Below are 22,286 nucleotides of genomic sequence, written 5' to 3' on the forward strand. Positions count from 1 at the left end.
CTTGGGTACATCTAGAGAAGCTATTTCAAGCCAGCGAGATCTATATTATTCAAACTTTACTTACTGTGAGCAAGTGTGATTATTTATCTCTGGGATAAACTTTATTCTTCATTTTATAAGTTAATTTGCAATTTAGAGCATCAAGAAATTTGATATTAAATGGTACTTCAATTCCACAATATGCCACGCAATCAAATCAAGACATCACGAGCTCATATCCTTTGTGTGCAAGCTTATGTTAAGCTAGTCCTGACTGAAGGTATGATTCATTTAATGCTAAAAGCTTGAGAGTATGACCAGGAGGAAAATCCTTAAAAGCTTTTTAAATAGCATACCTTTTGTCTGCAAGCTTGAGCTTACAATACCATCTGATATCTATAAATTTCATTTCCCTGTTAAGGTAAATTTTTTCATCAGTTATTTCATGAAATTTTCTGGAAACAGACATTGAAACTTACATAGCAATAATTTTTAGGTTGAGTAGCTCCATAAAACAATGTTTGTATTTTTACATCCACTCCTTCCTCTCTTATTGAGGAGAAAACTATGGATAGATAGAAGGCCAATCCATCCACCTTGCAGAATAAAATTGAAGGCATTGCTTTCTCCAAGAATTAAGTTAAGCCTTTGAATGAATTTAAGTTCCCAAAAAAAAGTTAAATGAATTGTGATTAATTAACCACAGTGTTAACATAACCATGTAGATTCATGGTATCCTTCTTTCAAGATGGATCAATTTATTCTTCTTTCGAATTACTTCAAAAAGTTTATTACGATTACAGTCGTGTTCTTATGACATTAAGTTAGATAGGTGGATTTTTCAGGAAGCCTAGACTATCATGGAGTACTTGGTTATACATATTGAAATTGCAAAACATACCAGTGCAATGACTATTTTTCATGTTTCAATGCAACAAGCACCAAATTCCCAATTTTTTGTAGCTTCTGTGATACTGACGCAAAGAAAATGGTTTGATGCTCATGGAATCATAAAAAATTGACAAAAGCATTTACCATGTTTTGAAGAGCTTGATCCTATTGAGTAATATTGAAAATTTCCTAAACATGAAATCCATCATAGAATGGCAAAAAAAGAAATGGTCACCGAAAAGATTTGATGAATCCTTCGTGGCAAGGATATTGGTGTGATGAAATATTATAAAAAGCCTTAGAAGCAGCCACTTGTTTCTCTGGTGGAAGGCACATCTTTGTCTTCAGAGAGCAAAAGAGGTACGAATCAAAGAAAATTCTGATTGGAATCTTTGTGCAAAAAACTTCCTACAAGGCATATTGAAAAACTTTTCCCTGACCTAAGGAAAGGTTTTCTTATGTCCTCATTCATCTGATGAGTCGTCATGATAATTATATTTTTTTAACAATAGTAATATATAGGGATGCACAGCATCACCCTCTCTGTAATCCTCCTGTCCCATATATCATCGAATAACACAGTACACCTGTCCACTCACTCTGTTTTTGGCTTTCACCACATTTTTTTGCAAAGCATCCTTGTGGCATTTATCATTGTGATATATTTTGTGCCCGCACTAACACTATGCTCTCAATGAACAGTTCTAGAAGAAGTTTTTTGTTCTACTAATACATGCCAAGGGTAGGGGAAACCTAATAATGTGAAGGGTTGAGTGGGAAGGCAGCCTCCGGTGGTCATATGGTCCCTGCAAAACGTGGCGTTGGAGTTGAACGGGATAATGAGGGAGGGAGGGTTGGGGACACTTTCTTCCTAGTGGGGCTGCAAGGCATTGCTGCTCGTACATGACTCCCTGAAGAACTGATACCATGGTATCCTTTACCAATAGAAAGAAGATGGGAATGAATGGTGAACATAGGACACAGAGGTTCAAAATTGTACATTAATGCATATCATCAATAACCATAACTGGTGCCAGATTCTATTTCATGTTTGTTAGAGTAACACCACCAGATCATAACGAAAGCAGATCAGAAATTGATAACCAATGCTCCAAGCTTTAATATTCCTTTCAATGAGTAATATTAGTGAACTCTAGTTAAGGCCATGATTAAAAAAATGGAAGTATGCAAGCAATATATGGTATTTTACAATGATGTTACGGCATTCTGAAGAAACATAATCATGCCTCTAGTTATCTTAAGTGACGAAGAAGAATGCTTAAATGTGTAACTTCTTCCATTAAGGTATATTCTAAAACTCCTCTATTTTTTCATAAATCTGAGCTTTTGAGGCTATTAAGTATGACTGTCCCTTATTTCATTCATTATATTTTTGACTTAAAAATAAGGATATATATTCATGACTTTTTATGGATGTTATTAATTATGTTAACATAGGATTTCCAAAGTATGTACTTTTATCTTACCTACTTACCAGCATAATGTGAACATCTAACACATTAAACATAACATGATTAATCATAACCTAATCAGACTTGCAGACAACATACCTGTCTCAGTCCAGGCATGCCTCAGTCCATCTCCATGGATATCTGCACCACTCCAATATGAGCCATCCAACTACATTCCTTTCATGCCTTCCATTCTGGATAAAGGAGGGTGGATGATGGAGAAGCAAAAGAAACCGACAACGAGACAACGCCACCGTGAGAGTTGAGTAGAACCCACCGGCTCTCGCCCCATTAGAAGCGAGGGAGCACCAACCCTATGGGGGTCACAGCCATCCAGCGGACATCCTATAACCCCCCACCGGCTGCACCCCTGGTATGTTCGGCTGCACCACAGTCCCATTCCGTGACTTGGGGAGCATCTGAGCCTGGACCTCCCCAGGGGACTGCCCCTCCTCACCGGGGGACGGGGTGGGGGTTGCTGAGGAAGTCATCCCCCCTGGAGAGGTCTGCAGAACTGGGGGAGGTGCAGGGGGTGGCTGAACCACAGGGTGCAACTTTTCTTCCTCCAGCCTCCTGGCGTGCGTGCCGCTGAGCCGCCTCCGTGCCTGGGTGGCTGGCACCACACCTTCCGGAAGCTCTGCAGTCCTCGTCGGCACACTGGAGGCCCGCTGGAGGTTGGTCGCTCCCGACCCGCCCTCACCTCGGCCCACGGCAGCCTCAGCGGAGCTCTGCCTCTCCCCTCGAAACCGGAAGCGGACAGGATGAGCGAGGGCGGAGAAGGAGAAAGTCTTGCCCCCACCACCACTCCCGTCCTTCCCCCCACGCTTCCGGAAGTAGTGGTGCTTGAGTCGCAGGGTGGCCACTTTCCCTCGCGGGTGCGCTGCGGGTTCCTCCGACTCTGACGAGGATGACCTCCCGTCTTCGCCCCTCTCCCCACATTCATCCTCCTCCTCCTCCGTGGGCAGTGTCCTTGGCGTCTGGATGCGGCGCGGAGGGCTCCCACACACCGAATCCTCAGAACGGCTGCGGCCCACGAGCCGACGCACCCGGCCGCTGCCCTTTGCCGCCTCGATGATGGTGCCCCATCGCCTCTTGGACCGCCTGGAGCCCCTGCGAGCAGGAGCCCATTTAGCACAAGTACCATTATATGAAAGAATGCATTGCCATGATTATTGATAATACTTTAACTGTGTGGGATATAGTGGTAGCTTGTCTGGTGTTTTTTAGTGAAGTGTCACTTCACCTTTATTTCAAGAGAATATATATGAGAATTTCAGTTCATAATAATTTGGAAAAATCATGAATTTATATGAAGTTTTTCATGCGCACCATTCATAAAACTATGAAGAAACTGGAAGTGTAATGTTATTGCAGGATGCTAACATATGCATTCATCAACACTTTTCAAGTCCCTTTGGTAAGTGAAGGGCCCAGTTCCACCACTTTATTCACAATTAGGAGTGAGGAATGACAAGGGAAAGAAGAGTATGTGCTTGTATATCAATATTTAAAATATTACTTCATTCATTCACATGACGTCTTAAGCAAAAACATACAAACAAATCCACAGGTAAGGAAAGAAATAGATAGTAACATTTAATAGAAAAATGATGAGGAAAATGGTGCTGTGGTAGATGGAAAATGCCAGAAATCAGAGAGTAAAAATGTGGCCTGACTGGGACTCAAACCCAGAACCTCCCGCTTGCTGGCCGGGTGCTCAACCAATTGCACTATTGGGACGGTTAGATTTACCATGATTTTGGTGGGGGTTTATACACAGCATAATTTAGTTCAGTTTCTACATTTATAACACAAAACATTACATGAAAATATGTACATAGTATCGTGTGTTTGGTTAAGAAGCATCTTTAGCTGGCAAGGCTACCACCAGCTAGGTGGCATAATTTTCTTAGCACTTATCTTGAACTTTCTCTAAATTACTTACAATGAACTTTCTCACAGTTCATGATATGCCACTCCCACTAGCATTGCCAGTGGTCTGGCAGCTTGTTTGCATTCTTCCACGGGCAACATATAAATTTGTGGATATTTCCTACGACAACAACCATGCCCTCACGTTTTAAGATAATTAGTTAAGATAATTTATCAATTGTGCGAAAAATCCACAGAGAAAAAAATCATTCGCCTTGACCGGGTGAATGATTTTTTCTCTGTGGATTTTTCGCACAATTGTGCATTGCGGGTGACTCCCGTAAAAGTTATCACCGTGGCTAGTCCCGGTATACTTAAATAATTTATCAAGATAATTAGTGATTTTCTGAATGAATATGAGGGATTCAAAGATGAAGTCAAATTGCCAAGCATCACTGCTGCTATATGATCTGCACTTGATAGTAACTGCTAAATAATATGATTCAGTGCCATAAACTTCAAGATAAACTTCAGAAATATAATTCAATTGTTCGATCCTGCATTCTTCTTTCTCAGTATGACCAAAAAGACATGTACATATGTCAGTATAGCAGCCCCTTCTGCTACACTTTCTTACCAGATGAAGACAAAACTGATGCCACAAGGAATCATATGTTTTGTGCATCATTTAAGACAGTGGTCAAACCCAAATCACAAAAAACTGATAATTTTTTTAAACTTATTGATTTTTTAACCATCTTATCCTTTCATTCTCCTGAAAGGGAGCTGAAGTTAAATAATCAAAAGCCATTAATTTCTCAGAGGAAAAATTTCCATTCACTGAATAAAAACAACTGTTGACAAGATCCCATTTTTAAGCCATAAAATTTTTACGATGATAGCATTACTAAGCAATAGGAAATACATGAGGAAAAAAAGACAAAATATAACCAGTAAAGTGGGACTACTGTATGCTCTTGCAAGCTCTTGTATCTCTAGGAACAAGAAACAGTTCAAGAGAAGAGACATTCAATGAATGCAGTCCTGCCTTCTGCTTTCTTCTTCCTCAAGTGCGGCGGCCAGCGCCGCTGCAGATGCAGCTGTCGGAGGACTTGGGAACTGCGAGTCATGGGTGGAGTCCGCCAAGGCATTGTTCGAGGCCCCAGGAGGTGGAGCAATGTTAAAGCCCTTCATTAGCCTTCGTTCCTTTTGCCTATTCTTCTTCCCGCCAGCACCTGAAATGAATGATTCTTAGAGTTATCTCAGTTCACTCAGTAAAATCATAAGTTCCGTAAAATTTTAGCGTTGACAATTGAAAAAATCCACCTATTTACCATCCATGATATGAATGAATCCATCTATGATATCAGCTGTTTTCCAATAAATTTCCAAAAGCTATAAAGTAATCCTACACAATTTTGGGAATCCAGCTATGGAAAAATAGTTACCATAAGCTCACTATTCGATAACATACTTTCTATTCAGAAGTGGTGAATTGATTGAAATTTAGCAGAAGTTAATTCACAGTTCAAATCTCAATTTTCAAATTGGTTTCATCGATGTGCAATGCAACATTGAAATTCCAGACTTTTAATGTAATTCCAGGAAAAATATTTTTCATCAGCATAAAGTCAGAACACTTATTAGTATTCTAAATATAGAGATACTAGGACTAATTATGATGGCAAGAATTGAAGAGGCTATAATGACCTAAGTTGAAAAAATCCTTTCCCAATTTATATTGAAACCCTTCAATCATATCTGAGGAGAATATAATATCATAAAAATAATTTACATATACCCATTTTACTCACACAAATGAGAAATGCAAACCCAAAATTAAAAAAAGTAGAACCTATGCCCCATGATTTGATGTAAATAAAAATATAATGGATTATTTACCTTGGCCACCATGCCCAGCTGCCGTGGAGGTGTTCATTCCAGAGTTCTTAAGGATTTCTATGAGCTCGCAACGGAAAGCTGAAATATCCTGCTTGATTTCGTTGACATCATCTTCTGTCACCCCTTGGCTCTCTGCTTTTCGTTGTTCAACCGTGACGTAACGCCGGACCAAGTTGCGCATTATGCTCTGTGCAAGCAGTAATTATTTTTTTAAACAAATTCGTTACATTTTTCAAGCTATCATTACCAAAAATATATGCGAAAAGGGAGAAAAGAGACAGAAAGAGAGGAAGAGAGTGAATGGATTTTACTTAGGCATGTACACGTAAACAAAATGGTGATGAGAGAGAAAGGTTCAGGGCAAATGATGGGAATCATCGTTATAACAAGCGTGCAGGCTCTCACAACATAACAAAAGTTTTGCTGCCAATTGCACTGCACAAGTATTTTTAGAATTTAAAAAAATTTTACGCTGGTACATACATAGATTGGAAGAAAAAGTTACAGCATCTAGAAAAGCTTTATTTTAGCTGAAGCCTAGGTTTTAGCATCAAATTTAATTGATCAAAAATTATAATGAAGACAATATCAATGTTTAATAATGTAGCACGAGCATATAACCATCACTTTTTGGGTTTTTTATATACTACATGATTGATGCTACCGTACCAAAACACAATAGGAAAATAGCATTATGAAACTAGATTAATGATCATTTCCATGCATTATATCTCTTACGCCAAATGAATAAAGAGTATGAATAAGGAATAAAGATGTCCTCAGAACTAAATTCATGAGATAAAGTCAGGTTATTAAGTAATTATTAAATAATGGAGTATCTTTGTTTAATTGAGTATCAAAAAAACTATTAAAAAGCACCTAACTAATGATTAGCTTCATATTCTTTGTACTATTGCCATAAAAAACATGAAAAGTTATAGAACATATGGTGAAATTGTTAAGCCCATGCGTAATTAAAAATTGTAAAGGGATATCAAAAGTACATTTAAGGTACATACACAAACAGTGGCAGCAAGACTACAAATAAAGGTGTAAAGACAACATCTCATACAAAACATCTACACAGGGATTTATTTTTCAACTAAAAAATATGATACTTTTGCTAAATACTAAATCACTAAAAATGACATTTTTAAACTTGAATTTCTCATAGAAAAACTATCTTTCCAGAGAAAGAAAAGTATTTTCATTTTTAACATAATCAGGTAGATATTTGATTTTTTTAAACACAGCTTCATTCTTTTTTCAGGTATGCTTGCATTTGCATTTTCTGTCTTAAAACCAGCCGAAATGACTTTCATAACCTAAACCTACACTATGAGCACCAATGCAAAGCCTCAAAGGCATGGACCCTAAGGCTAATAGGAGAAAACTTCGATACATCGGTCACTATCAGCACCTTAACTTGGCTGAAAATTCTGTAGGACACCAGATTGTTATTTAAACTGGGTAATGATAAATTGGAGGGAAAAGGAGGGATGAGGAAACCCTTCTTTTTTACCTTGATGAAAAAGAGGCTTTCATACCATATAATCAGCAAATTATATTGATTAATAACATGGGTTGAAATCAGGATGGAAATCTTTGCATTTTTTAGGGGAATCATCGATCGCATTACGAAATACTAAAGATTTGTGACATGATAACTTCTTTCAGTCTCATGTTCAAAAAAGTAATCCACTTTCACAAAAATTTTCTCTGCAAGATGCATGTGGTTAAGTATCACACAATTAATGCTCTTCATTTTCCATAAATATTCTCAATTTTCAGTCAGTAGCTAGCCAGGATATTAATTAAACCTTGGAAAATGAGCTCAACTGTGTTAATAAATAGTCTATAAGATTTGTTCAACCAGATTTTCAAATGACAAATAAGAAATCTGTGACAATACCAGTTCCAAGCTGATGAAAGTCGTAGAGAGAACTCACAGAGCACTCAATGAAGAGACTGGCTACTAAAAGTATTTATTGCCTCGCAAATGAGATAAATCTCAAAACAATGACCAAAGTCAATTTTAAAGTTTCCTTAGCAGCTTCCACTGGGCACCATATCAATCATCATGGATAGATTATTAAGTATTTTTCCTTCACCAGCTATCTAATTTGTTATGCCTCTATTTTGTAGAAGAGGCAACCAATAAGGACCAAATTTCTTTTCTCAAAGGAATAGAATTGAAAAGTTATGGTGATAACAGATTATATCTTTACAAATATAGTTTTGGTAAACGGCCCTCCATTAAATATTTTTTCTGAGAAATTTCAGTTGCTCTGTCAAAAGCAACCCAAGTAGTGATTTTTTGTGAATAAATTTATATCCACAGTGAGAGACAACTCATATAGTGGCATATAGTTATCTATTTTAATATTCATGAGTGAACGATTCACCCACAAAGAAATGAGTAAAGCAAATCAAACTTGATTTACTTTTTGGCTACAAAATTCTGAAAACTTTGAAAATGCCTGCCTCGACTGAGCCATTATTGCACCAACTTATGCTTACTCACCTGATACCGGAAGTCCCTCTCGCTGGCTTGTTTCACCTTCCGCTGGAAGAAAGCAGAGATCGGAGTGCGTTTAATAGCGCTAAGGAGGGGCTCTGTTGCCATTTAAGGCCTACCCTTCCTCAATGACCAATCCCACATTATTTCCCAATATGTAATTGTGAAAAAAATTTCGAATCCCTTCGTTTACCGAGAAACAGAGAAAAACTCAAGGAACGAAAATTCTTGCTCAGATATCTTTCCTATCTTTCTCAAGAGCCATGTAATAATTTGTACATAGATTGTTTGATAATAACTCTCAGTATATGAGATATAAGCCATTATCCCTTAAGAATGTGCCTCATGTCCTAATTAAAAGTTTTTCCTATGCAGAAATAATTTGTTCAATGTTCGATCCTTTCCTTGACCAACTTGAGTCCTTGATTTTTCTGACAAAAATCCAGAGATTTTCTCATAGCTTGGAAAAATACATATATACCTATGTATAAAGTATAGGTGACTCATTGAGCTCATCAATGGATGGTTACAAATGTCCTTTGATTTTCGTACCTGCAGGAGGGTTCAAGAGTTCGTTAATGGAGGGAAATTTATACATTTATCATGACAGTGTGGAAGAATTCAATGAGAGATCAAAGAACCAAGTGTTTTTCCAATTAAAGAAAACTGATATGGGAATAAAAGTAGCTGTCTTCCAAGATAAGATTCAAAGTTTTAATTTTGCCAAACATGTACTTGTTTTTTTTAAGTTCTTTGGCTTTGGTTCTAAGGTGGTCATTTGATATAAGTGGAGAACACTACTTTGCATCTTACTTTGCACTTCAGAATCAAGTGAATATCATGTACTAGGTATAATAATCATTCGGAATTGTTGTCAAAGAATTAAGAGGAAATATTATGGAGAAATGGTTATAGGCTATGCTAAGCTGGAAGATGAGAGAATGCGCAAACGTATCTGGTGAAGATAGTGACAGAGGTAGAAGAGTTAAGCCATATTCGCTCAAATCACCTCATTTACCCACTTAATTGATGTACTTTCTGGTTATGCAGACCCCAGAGAAACCCTATTTGAAATTTAACCTAATTTGGCATTAGCAGACTAGATTTCAATATTAGGGCATGTAATTGCGTGCATCTCTTAAGGAATCCCTAATACTATAGAAAAATGAGGGCTCAACATAACCTATGATCCATTCAAAGCAACAAATATCACTAAGTGAGTAACAAATATCACTGAAGTATTTATAATTAAGGTTTCTAAAATGAGCAGCAATATCCTATGTAACTTCATTTTAGTCTATAAATGGGGTAAGAAATCAAAAGAGATGTCCCAAATTCTGACTTTCAGCATGGAAGTGAATAAGGAGTTATTAGACAGTCAAACAATTTTTTGAGCTCACATTTATGCAAGAAGTAATTTCTTGAAACTGCCAGGTAGTATATTACATCAAAATGATATGTTTCAGTAATTTAGTACTTTTAATAACTGTGAACCATTGACTCGAAAATCATTTATCCCTCAATCAATCAGCTATTCGAAATTTGAACTTAAAATATAACCAGGGTTTATCAATTTCAAATCACATTATAGATTTCATTTCTAGCAATTCTCGAGCAATCACTTCAAGTTAAGAGAGAAGGCCACTTAGGAACATTCTTAAGTTTCACTTCCATGCACTCCTAACGCATGCAAAAGGCCAATTGAAAAAGAGCGAGTTTAAAATCATTAAGTTTCTTAAAAACTTATGCAATGCAGTTTCACACAAAAATTTGTAGTTTTATCAAAAGACAGAGCCAATTCGGAATATATGTCACTCAAATATCCTTATGTGGGCAAACTTATATGAATTATATGGAACTAACAATTACATTCAGAATATGGAATTCAGATATAGAATTCACAGAACTTATTCTTTGGATCGCTAAAAAATATTTTGGTTTGTTTCTCATAAAAATAGCTACATATTGGTCTTTAGCATTGGTACCCTAAGACATAAGGGTTACTATATGTATATGTATTGCTTCCATTGAGAGTGAGAAGTTAGCTGATTTCTACAGCTAAATTTAAAACAACACCACAAGCTAAAACAGGTATTTCCTAAGTGACAAGGTACTCAACCTAAAGAGGGACATTAGAGTAATATGGGATTAACAAATTTTTAAAATGCTATGCATGGAACTTAAACGTGGCCAGAAAGCATTCAAGGAGGTAAAAATCTTAAACTCTTTGATCTATTCTTGTTAAGCTTTGTCATGTGATACAGCAAAAGATAAACAAGAATACATTTAATCCTCAAATTCAAAAAGGCCTAAAGAATCATCTAGCACATAAATGCCTAGTGACGGTATGTATATGCTTGTGTATCTGACCATGCTAAGTTCCTTCATGTTTTTATTTCTGGATTTAAATCTCACAATAAATCGTCGTGCAGCCTAATATTTTCCTATTAGTATGATGGACCTGTGGAACTACGTACATTCTAAGGTTGAGGTGATTCTAAATCTCAGACAGTGATGGATTTATAAAAAATTCGTGCAAGACATGACTTTTTGATGGCGAACACAGTAGGAGTTTGAAAGTGTTTCGTAGAAAAAGACATACATAAGACAGAGTCTCAGGCAATTATAAACAACGTCACGTGAAAGGGAGATTGAAAATCAACTTACCGATTTTACTGATATACACGTTATTTTATGGACTGTGAATGCCATGACGCCTAAGCCCTTTCGTAACTTTTTGAAGTACACGCCCACAGCAAATGGACAAACAAAAAAATGACACATTCGGCATTAAAATATTTTCAGATTTACCACACAGCTATTATTCGAATACATGATGAAAGGAACAAGGGAGCAGTGAGAGAGGATACAGTTAATGGTGCAGTGCTACATTAATTCCGAGAAATTTAATTATCAATTTATACTTGTCCATTTGAGCCAAGTACAAATTGAAAAATATTAAGCCATCCGTTTTTAAGGTTTACAAGATAGGACTCATTATATGACTCAGTTTGGCAGGATAATTAAGGCTTAATGCAACTTCGGGACTGGATCTTGAAATTCAAATCACTTCCATTCAATATTTTTTTCAATAAATGCCCAAGATTCAATTAAAATGACACTTATGAAGTTTCACAGGCACAGTTGCACATTAATTTCTTTACTAAATGCCAAAATAATGTTTGCCTTCAATGACGTAAATGGAAGGGAATGTTTATATCTACAAAATTGGCTGGGACTTAAAAAATACATACCTGATAGTTTTGAAAGGTAACCATGCATCACAGAAACCTGCCTACTTTCACCAGTAAATAAACCATTAAGTCTGTCATCTTCCTCAGAAAACTACCTGTGTTTGGTTTTCAATCTCCCAATCAGAAATTTATTAATCGATAACGAATTGTGCACTGAAGTTGAGGGAGAGAGAAATTAAGCCTTACACAGATTCAGCTCTCTTTTCCTTGCATACTTATTTTGAAGAGTGAAAAAGTTATGAAGGATAGTATGTACGAACAATAGTTATATTAGAATAAGACAAGAAAGAAACATTGAATCATGCGTGCATCATGGAAAGACTTATGTGATAAAAGTTTACCACCTCGTACCAAACAATTCATCACCAAAAAACACTTTATGTTTTCAATCTCTCAGGTGAGCGACTTATAAAATTTGTAAATAATGAGAAAAATAGATGAAATCTGCATAGAAAGCAGTAAATAGAAGTTATAAAAACAGCCAAAAGATTTAAAGAGTAAGTACGCTTAATTTTCTAAATGAATCAGATAAAAAATATCGATCTTAATGCATAGGCAAGCTGGAGTTTTGTATGGCTGATTCATAACTGCCTTCACAAAACTGTTGGTTTAAGCAACTTAAAAGTTTGAATGACATATCTTGATAAAGACATTTTATTTATCACAATAGTTATCCTAGAAGTTGATTTTGTGCAGTATAATATCATTAGATACTTAGAAAATGTACGGTCATTGTACATTTGAGGATGTATGCTTTCTGAATGTATTGTGAAAAGCTAGATTTGGCACTGAAAGGAATCCACCAAACCATGGGTTATAATTTTGATAAAGAATTTAAAACTTTGAAATAGATCACAGGCAAGAGGTAAATGTATATTTAATTTTCAGGGGAGAAAATATTAATTTTTTCAATCCCAGTTATAACCTCATAACTCTCCATTGAATGGCAAATAATGAATTTCTTCCCAATACACATTGATAATGCTCATTTACTCCCTAATAAGCGATAATTGGTCAACCAGTTGATTCCATAATACATATTCATATAAATGGATTCTCATTGGTTAATTATCATTCTTCGTTTAGTTATGGAATGACTGAAGATATTTTTTTTACTTTCAGCATTTAAAACTTAAATGGACAGATTAAGTTCTCATCATAAATGGATATACCTATTTAAGCATATATTTACATAATTTTGCACATTCAGTCAAGTCATTCTCAAAAGTTTTGAGTGAAGTTATTCTCTTTACTGCCATCTAATATTATTTTTTTCCATTAAATACATCGATTTAGTGCAAAATACACCACTACACTGAGAAAAATATAGATTTATTCATATAACAGATGACAAGGTTTCACGGTAAATATTGCAATAGAGTTACTAAAAATTAGTCCTAATTTAAAAAATCACTTTTTAGATATAAATTATAAAATCACTGACCAAATTCAGCCGCACTCAATTTATTTTGTGCACATTGATGCTAAGATGCTAAGGGCCTCATGAATGATTTGATTAGACAAGATACATGAAATTCACCAAAGAATATGTAAGGCTTGTACACGTGCAGAATAGTTCATAAATCTATCTATAACAGAAAAAGTATCATGTGTGCAAGAAAAGTTGTCTCATAATTTTAATGTCTGCGTGATTGGATAATTCAATGCAGTAATGTAAATTATGCACTTCATTTAACTTCCATCCCATTATTATATAAAGGATAACTTAATTTGAGTTTATTAAATGTTCATCTTAAGTTTAAATGGATTTCATCCATTCATAAAATTCATTTAGAGCTATGAGTATGTGAGCCTCCCATGTTTAACCCCTTGGTTGGGGGCAGAAATTTCCTTATCTTTCACCTGGAGGGGAGCAAATCCACCGATTTTCGGAGATGCCGTTTTCGAAAAAAAATTTATAGTAAAGCTATTGTACAAAAATGGCAATATACTTCAAATATATTGGTATAGAACCTCTGACAAAGCAAAAAACATGCAATGATGCATAAAGAATGAATATTCACGCCTTCTCCACATAACATTGCGACGCGACATCACGCGCGACTATAGTCGCGCTCCCCACATGGGGAGCGGAGTCCGCTTGCGACTATAGTCGCTCTCCCCAGTTAAGGGGTTAATCATTTTTTGTCAATTCTTTGCTCAAATGGCTAATAGTATGGCTATGATAAATTTGTCTCCATGTTCTTTTTTCTAGTTACCAGTCTAGAAATTAGTGTTTCGTTAATTGTATTGGAAGGCTTTGAAAGTGCTTTCTCTTCCTCGCGACTGTAAATGTACGAGGCAGTGATCCCCATTGGGACTCTTCCTTTTTTACCCTATCACTGTCCTCGTTCCATACTTTGTGAAAGGAGAAAATACCAAGATTCGATGGGACCACAGCAGTCCTCTCAAACCTATAGCCCTAGTTTGAATGCACTCCTCACATATCTCCTCCCACTTCTTCTATCTACCATAAATCCTCTTTGAACCAGTGGAGCCACACAAATTTGTGTTTTTGCTGAGATGGCACGGTTATCCATGTCACAAGACTTTCTGCAGCAACTGTACCCTTCATAACACAATGTGTAATGATCCGAGCAAAATATATTGAGGTCTTGTCCAATGATAGGAGAGCATATCAAAAGAAATGATGGACTCTTCAAATTTTACGTATGCACATTTTCGTCTATTTTTGACCCTTCTAACAATATGTTACACTGAATAAGAAATTTTACAACTCCTGCCTCAATTACTCCTTTTGATTTTATACTTTTGAAAAATAACATATGAAGAGAACCAAATGCCATATACAATATTTGAAGTGTTACTTTAGCTATGTCATAGGAATACATACTTTAAAAATCATATAATTACAGTACTTCAGTAGTATAAATTAGTAGATAAAATTTATTGAAGTGTTTATTAATTAATTAATATTTGTGTATGCTAAGCTACATACTATCTCGGCATTCTGTATAGCAAAAAAAATCACTTAGAGGATAAAAATAATGATGCAAAGCTCCACCATGCTTCTCTTCTTCATTAAAGACCTTTCTGTCTTGAAGAATCAATGCAAAGACACCCCCTCCCACAAATCAGTAAAAATAAGTGATATCATAACCCATCTCCCAAAAGAAGTGCTTTTGCAATTCTTGAATGCCCCCTGGAGAAATTAGGCTACAAGCTCATATGCATTTGGGATTTCATTTTCAGATGCAATGCCATCCCTAGGAACAGTAAATACTATGCCACTTAATCATAAAGTGAATTTGATCAACATACCTAAGAAGACACATATGAGAAAAATGTCCTAATAAAAACAAGGTCAGATGCTTCACCTTCCGTCAGGCGCAATGTTGGAATTGCTGAGTTCAGGTGCAAAGTGCCTGACAGGCACATATATGAAAAAATATTATTAAATCTTTGCAATTCTCAGTGGTACAACTTTTAAATTTAGAGCATCATTACTAGCTTAGACCATTTAAGTAAGTAGACCTGCCATTCAGGTGGAACGCTGTGGCCAACATCGCACGGCGTGGAAGTGAGTGGGATGAGGGAGCGTGACGTCACGGTTGGGACTGCAGACGATATTCCGTATGCGCGCTTGAGATATTTTAACGCTCATCCGCTGCAAAGTCGCTGAAAAGCGACGATATTGGGCACGCAAAATGATTATACACTTAATAAATATATTTTTATGATGAACTAAGGCATTTTATAGCCTTGACTGAGCGCAAAAAGCTACATAAATCAAGATAAATCAAGAAGCGATCGTATTTTAAAAAATTGATTAAGAATGTCATATGTAAACATGGGCGTACCCAGCGAAGGGCAGGGGGAGCAGCTGTACCCCTAGAAGCAAAAATCGCAAAAGTCTTTAAGCAAAATCAGTGCTGAATTGAAACGAAAGTATTCAACAAATTTTCTTCAAACCAACGAAAAATGATATGTATGTATTAGTATAAATTAAGTAACTGAAATAAAACTATTTTTTCAATGAAATAATCTCATAAACTAATAAAGCGCTGTTATAATGTTCTTATAATGTTGGTTTCATTCATCTTTTCCATGCTAAAATGTCACAACTTGGCTCGCACTCCCCCCCTCCTAGATCATGGATTCCCCCCCTAGACCATGGCTTTCCTCCCCCTAGACCATGGCTTCACCCCCTCTAGGTAAAAAGAAGGGGTTCTGGAAAGTATCACGTAATTTTTTCCGCAAAAACCAGTTTATTGCGATCTCGGTAATATTCAATAAAAATAATTAAACAAATCGTTTTATTTATGAACCCAACACAATGAAGCCTAGATTAACGTATTTACACTAAAAATACGCATTTTGAAAAATCCTACGTGAGATTAGAAAGAAGGCGTGGAGCAAAATCCCACGATATATCACATAGGATGAAGGGAGGGGTCCATAAAAAGGCAAAATTATTTTAGAAATATTACTTATTACTAGTAGATTAACCTAACGGTGACATTCCTAGAAAATGAATATTAAGACTGTCCCAACGGTCGTGTGTCATTTTTAACCCGTAATTTTAGTAACTTTGCATCGAGCAATATTCATGAAAATTGGCACACTTATATGGGGAAAGGTCCAAAGTTTTGTTGAGTTTAAGCAAAATTTTACAATTTTGACCTTTTGACCTCACAATGTGGGTCCAAACCAAAAATTTTAACTTGCCTTATGTGGTTTTAATGTAAAAAATCGAAATTGAAAAATGTCTGAATTTCATTGACCAAAATGTTAATTCTTGGGTTTTCGAACACAAGAAACCCGAAAAAAAACACTTTCATTTACGAAAATTCAACCGTTGACCCAGTAAGGTCACCGTCAAGGTCATAAAGGGTGGCAAAAAGAATAGCATACCAACAAAGGTGTCGATCCATGGATTTTATAGGGCACTCAAGTCGTTGGTGTTGTCCAAATACTCGTATTATTCACTAATTGACCTCCAAGGTTAATACGGAGGTCAAAGGCCATAGAGATAAACATCCGGCCATCGTGACACCCAGGTGTCGAACCATATGTTTTGAAGGGTGCCAAAGTCGATTTTTCAGTTAATAGATCCGTATTGTTGATTTTTTGACCACCGAGGTCTCAATGGGGGTCAAAGGTCATAGAGTTAAATGTCTGGCCATCATGACAACCAACGTGTCAAACCATAGGTTTTGAAGGGTGCCAAAGTCGGTTACGCAATTCATTCATCCGTACAACAATTTATTTTGACCTCCGAAAGTCATAATGGGGGTCAAAGTCAAAGAGATTTTAGTCGACCGCTTTGACTTTCTGACCGCTTTTGATTCAGATATTTTAGACTTCATTCGCTACTTCGATTACCAAAATTTTATCACCCTCAATAACTTCAATAGCATTTTAAAAAAAAGGTGATTGATTGTTTTTAAACTCTAGCTAAATTTGAGGATTCTTTTTCAAAACTCTCTTCTACAATTCTAGGACATTAAGCCTGATATAGAAAGTAGGAATCCATGGTGTGGTATAATTTAAAAATTCTATCTACATCTGACTAAAGAGGTAACTAGCGCGTTTTTCAGTAACCAAGTATTTTCTTATACATGCGACTTCCGCAGTTTCACAAAATTCTTTCAGCATTTGAAGACGCACAGTGTAATGTAGAAATAGAAATATATTTCAATGACAATATTTTCCACATCTGCGGGCAACAAAACAGCAGCTGTTTGAACGGCGTTGTGTATCATGTGCGCTGCAAAACCGATTTGATAACTTGTGATGTACAGGCCTTAGATCTGAAGGAATGACTATGAAAAATGGCATGGAAAGACATCCTTCTGCTGATGCAACTTTCTTTTCTTCATTTTTATTGTAAATTTCTGTATTTTGGAGGAAGATGCAGAAGTATTTAAATATCTTTTATGCTCTTGCGTCTCCAAGTGCTTCGAAATATCATTCCTACTGCCGTGAAAAATAGAAAATTACCCGTTACATTTCACACATTAGACAAAGTAATCGCTCCTGGATTTTTTTAATAAAATGAGATTCACTTCTTAGATGATCTTTGAATTTGCATCCTCTTTTGTTACGCATTATGACAAAAATCTATAAAATAAAATCATGTCATAAATAGTTTAAAAAAATTTCATTGAAAACTCGGTAAGTACATACGTACAAAATAACAAGAATATATTTATTAAGTTATTCAATGAATTAAATATAATTGATTGTTTTAAAGCAAATTTATCTTTAAAATTATTTTAATCCAATCCTCTCTTTCTTTCTAATTATAAATATGTTAATAGGTATTATTTATTCCCAGAATTATCCGTAGCGTACGTCAATCGTAGGTGTCACTTGCAAAGCCGGCGCTAGACCTTTTTCCACCATCGCAATATATAAATAACACGAGAGCTGTCAGCAAAGTAAGAAAATTATGCATTTATGAAATAACTAAATTACTTACCTAAATAATATGAATTTGGATTTGTTGACATCCCTTTTCAGTAGCGCTAGCGCGCACTTCAATTTGCATTGCATAATTGACCGTTTAAAAATCACTATATGCGAAGGCGTTGCCGCGTTACTTCGTGAACGACCGGCAAATTCTTTACACCATGACCCTTTTCCTCTCTAAAATTCCCCCCGTTTACAACTTTTGTGCAAGATTTCATGTTTTTATAACGATGTTCCGAATGATGCTTGATCGCTAATGAGATAAGAAAAAAATCTGCGGAAGTTTACAAAGGGCTTTGCCTTTATTTTACTGCCACAATATTTTTTCGTCGCTGCCAATGCCGAAAAATGCCACTGTTCATTAATTGTAAGTTCACCAATCCAACCATGGCTGAGAGAATACTTCTCGTACATAACGCAATAAATATTAGTACTTTTAATTGAAAAATCGCGAAGGAAATGGTCAGAATACCGCAGTGATACAGTGCATCCCCATTCGTAGCCATGCGCTACGACGATGAGCGTCCCAACCGTGACGTCACGTCGCTTTAAAAGTGGGTGGGGAAGGAAGGGAGCGGAGGGGAGATGTTGGCTACACGGCGAGACATGGGTAGGGGTGGGGAATGGCGGGTCTAGTTCTTATATGGTCTAAGATTACTAGTGTGTTTGAACACTTACATGATGTCTTCCGTGGTATGCATAGACCCCTTTACATGCCATCATACAGCCCCGGATCGATCCAGTAAGGTATGATTTAACGTACTCTTAAGGCTATTAAGTATTATTATGTACAGTGGCACAGTGAGGGAGGTTTTGGGGGATGTAATCCCCCCCCCCCCCCCCCAGAGCTCAGAGAAACTTTTAAGTTTAATCCATTTTACTACATTTGATTAATATACTTATAGAAGAGTGTAAGAATTAATAAAATATACCTCAGAGAGCCATAAAACTCACCATTTTGAACCATTTATCTTAAAAAGTTTCTGGGGGAGGCCCCCGCACTTCCCGCTTATCCTGGCAGGTATACCACACACCCCAGGTCTGTTTGCGGCTAAAACCTCCCCTAGCCATAATTCCTAACTGCGCCCCTGATTATGTACAATGCATATTAGCATGTGGATCCTATAAATCAGTGTTTTTTATTTTGCTATCTTATGTATCTAATAATGAGTTTATTTCATTTAATTGTGCCATTATTTTCCTAATTACGCTGAACTGAACTGTCGGCATAAATGCAAAAAGTGAAAAGTTGCATAGAGTGAGTCAAAACAAAAAGTTACCATGATCATCAAGGGTCTATGCCATCTTATGGCCCTGAGAAATGAGTAAAAAAACTTGTGCTGTGCCTGTCAGATCCATTGCACCCAACAGTAGGTTAAAAAAACTATTGTATATATGTATTGATTATTGGCAGGATTCTTATTCCACGCAAGAAAAAGTAATTTTTAGAATTTGGTTATTAAATACCTATAGCCCAAGGAAAGGCCTTTGTTTGCTGAACTGCATGAAAAGGACTGGTCTGACTAGTTTTAGCAAAACCTTTACTGCAAACAAGCTCAAACTAAGGAAGGAACGAAAGAAGTCTGAGATCCACTCACAACTGAATCCTTAGATCATATAAAAGCAGATACATATGCCCATTTTCATACTCAGCATACAAATTTCCTTAAATTATTACACTAAGTCACTTCCACAAACTTTTTTTACCAATGACAGTATCCAGCAGTTACAGCATCCTCAGGTGACCAAAATGATAAAACAAATTTCACCTCAACATAGTGCTCCTATTATCTACCAGGACCACTGATATCACAAGGTGGCCATTTATGCCTAGCGTACATAAATTATAGATGGAATTTAGGTTGGTGTAAAGTTTATGTACTGCAGGTTTTGTGGGCTGGCATTTGCACTGAGAAGAGTAAAAGATGATCAGAGAGGTAGAAAGATGCATTGATAATTACGTGAAGAAACTTGAGGTCAGATAAGATTTGACAGTGTATATATAAAGAAGTTGACAGGACAGTTGAGAAGTTTTAAGGTGGTAGTAGAAGAAGTCGACCAGAATGGAGAGCAATATTCAAGGTTGAGTTGAACATAACCAATGAAAGAAAGGTTTTAGGGTAAGTGGTTCAATAATATATTGTTCATCTGAAATATTATTCACTGGTCTAGCTCGGTTAGGATAGTACCCAGAGAAGTGGGAAACTTGGAATTCATGGTCACATGGTAAGATTTTTAGGTGAAGGAACAAAGAAGGTATGATAATGGCACACATATGTAACATCAAACAATGAAAAAAATGATTTTCGTACACCACGCACGGCCGGTCAGCTTATACCCTGCACCACAACATTGATTGTTATATTTGTCCATGCATGTAAAGACCAACAATGTTATGTGGGACACATACACACCTCAGTAAAAAAGTTTGCACAGAGAAGATTAATAGTGAAGTGTAGTATTATTTTTGTTATGTTTTCCTTCGAGCGTGTCAAGAGTTAAACCTACCCGGCAGGATATCCACCCACAGTTAGATGTGATGTAAGAAACGGTAATGAGAAAACGATGCAAAGGATGCAACCGAAAGTATCACTCAGTAATAACTACTTGAAGTTCAAGACTCGAGAACTCATATCTGAAATTTTCTCAAAATTGGATAGCATCAACCTCTACTACCAGAGGCCTTTTTATTATTAAGATTTAAATATTTTCAATGAAACAAGTGGATTTAGAAAAACATACCAGAGGAGACCAAGCCATAATATAAACAGCTACGGCTGTTTTGGCAAAAAATTGAGTACTAAACTATAAATGTCAGCCATAAGAAAACAAAATTTATGGCTCATTTGAGGAAATTAACGGTTTTCTGATGCATTAGCGCTAAAAATTAAGTGCCAGTTATGGCTTACTTCGTATAACCTAAGCACCCCCAAAGCAAATTTCTGGCACTGTGCCTCAGCAACTCTAGAACTCTTTGTTTAGACTAAGCACTTCAGCAGCTTTTCACATCTCTTTAGTCACTTCCACCTCCAATGTTCCTGCACCATATTTTCATAAAGTGTCAAGAGGTAAGCCTACCCGGCAGGATGTATAACAACATTTGCATGATGTGATGTAAGAAACGGCAATGAGAAAAATATGTTAAGTACGCAACTAAATATTCTACTCTATTTTCAATATGTAGTCCAACCCATTCTGAATAATATTGTACGACTCTACACCCATGCATGCATACTATGATACCTGGTTACGATCATATGGATGGCAGTGTAGATGATTGCAGTGGCGCATCGAGGGGGGTTTTGAGGGATAAAACCCCCCCCCAGAGCTCAGAGAAATTTTTAAGTTTAATCCATATTACTTAATTGGATTGATATTACTGATAAAATAGTGTAAGGATGAATAAAATATCCCTCAGAAAGCCGTAAAACTCACTATTTTGAACCATTTATCTTTAAAATTCCGCAATTTATTAATCTCGCACTTACTGCTTATCCTGGTGAGTATACTACACCCCAACACACCCCGGTATTAGTTGCACCTAAACCCCCCTAGCCTTAATTCCTAGCTGCGCCCCTGGATGATTGTATTCATGATAGCTCTGCGAATGGGGCATTAGCAATACATCCACTTTTAACACACTCAATGCTGAGAAAATTTATCATAACACACCGCAACGCGGAAAAAATATTTTGCAATAATATCAGATATTGTCTTCCTTAATCGTACACATTCATACATAGTTCAAAATTATTAAAATTTTCACATTTAATAAATAAAATATTAAATATTATAATAAAATTATAATAAATATATTATAATAAAAAGAAGGCAAAAAATCTGCTGCAAGCAAACGACTTGTATCCAGTCACAGGAGAAGACACACGGGATGCCTTGAATTCATGGCATCTGCATTGAGTGTGTTAAATGATCTTAGGACTAAAGAGACATGGAAAAAAGAAG

At 36.3% G+C, this 22,286-nt stretch overlaps 2 protein-coding genes across 2 annotated transcripts in view; both read right to left on the bottom strand.

Moving 5' to 3' along the window:
• Positions 1-808: 808 nt before the first annotated feature.
• On the bottom strand, positions 809-3,548 carry LOC124162513. The gene is made up of 2 exons (XM_046539079.1): positions 2,442-3,548; positions 809-1,805 (listed from the first exon to the last, which is right to left on the bottom strand). The coding sequence occupies exon 1, from the start codon at positions 3,484-3,486 to the stop codon at positions 2,830-2,832; it is 657 nt and encodes a 218-aa protein (XP_046395035.1). The 5' UTR covers positions 3,487-3,548; the 3' UTR covers positions 809-1,805; positions 2,442-2,829.
• A 1,689-nt stretch (positions 3,549-5,237) lies between these two features.
• The window catches only part of LOC124162512 (transient receptor potential-gamma protein-like), a 168,406-nt gene continuing 151,357 nt past the window's right edge, over positions 5,238-22,286 (bottom strand). Inside the window, exons 15-17 of the mRNA XM_046539078.1 lie at positions 8,641-8,682; positions 6,117-6,303; positions 5,238-5,449 (exon numbers count right to left, since the gene is read on the bottom strand). Of these exons, the coding sequence (XP_046395034.1) occupies positions 5,244-5,449; positions 6,117-6,303; positions 8,641-8,682 (435 nt within the window). The 3' untranslated portion in view covers positions 5,238-5,243. The remainder of the gene's footprint in view (positions 5,450-6,116; positions 6,304-8,640; positions 8,683-22,286) is intronic.

The sequence above is a fragment of the Ischnura elegans genome, chromosome 7, assembly GCF_921293095.1.
Source record: "Ischnura elegans chromosome 7, ioIscEleg1.1, whole genome shotgun sequence".
NCBI lineage: Eukaryota > Metazoa > Arthropoda > Insecta > Odonata > Coenagrionidae > Ischnura > Ischnura elegans.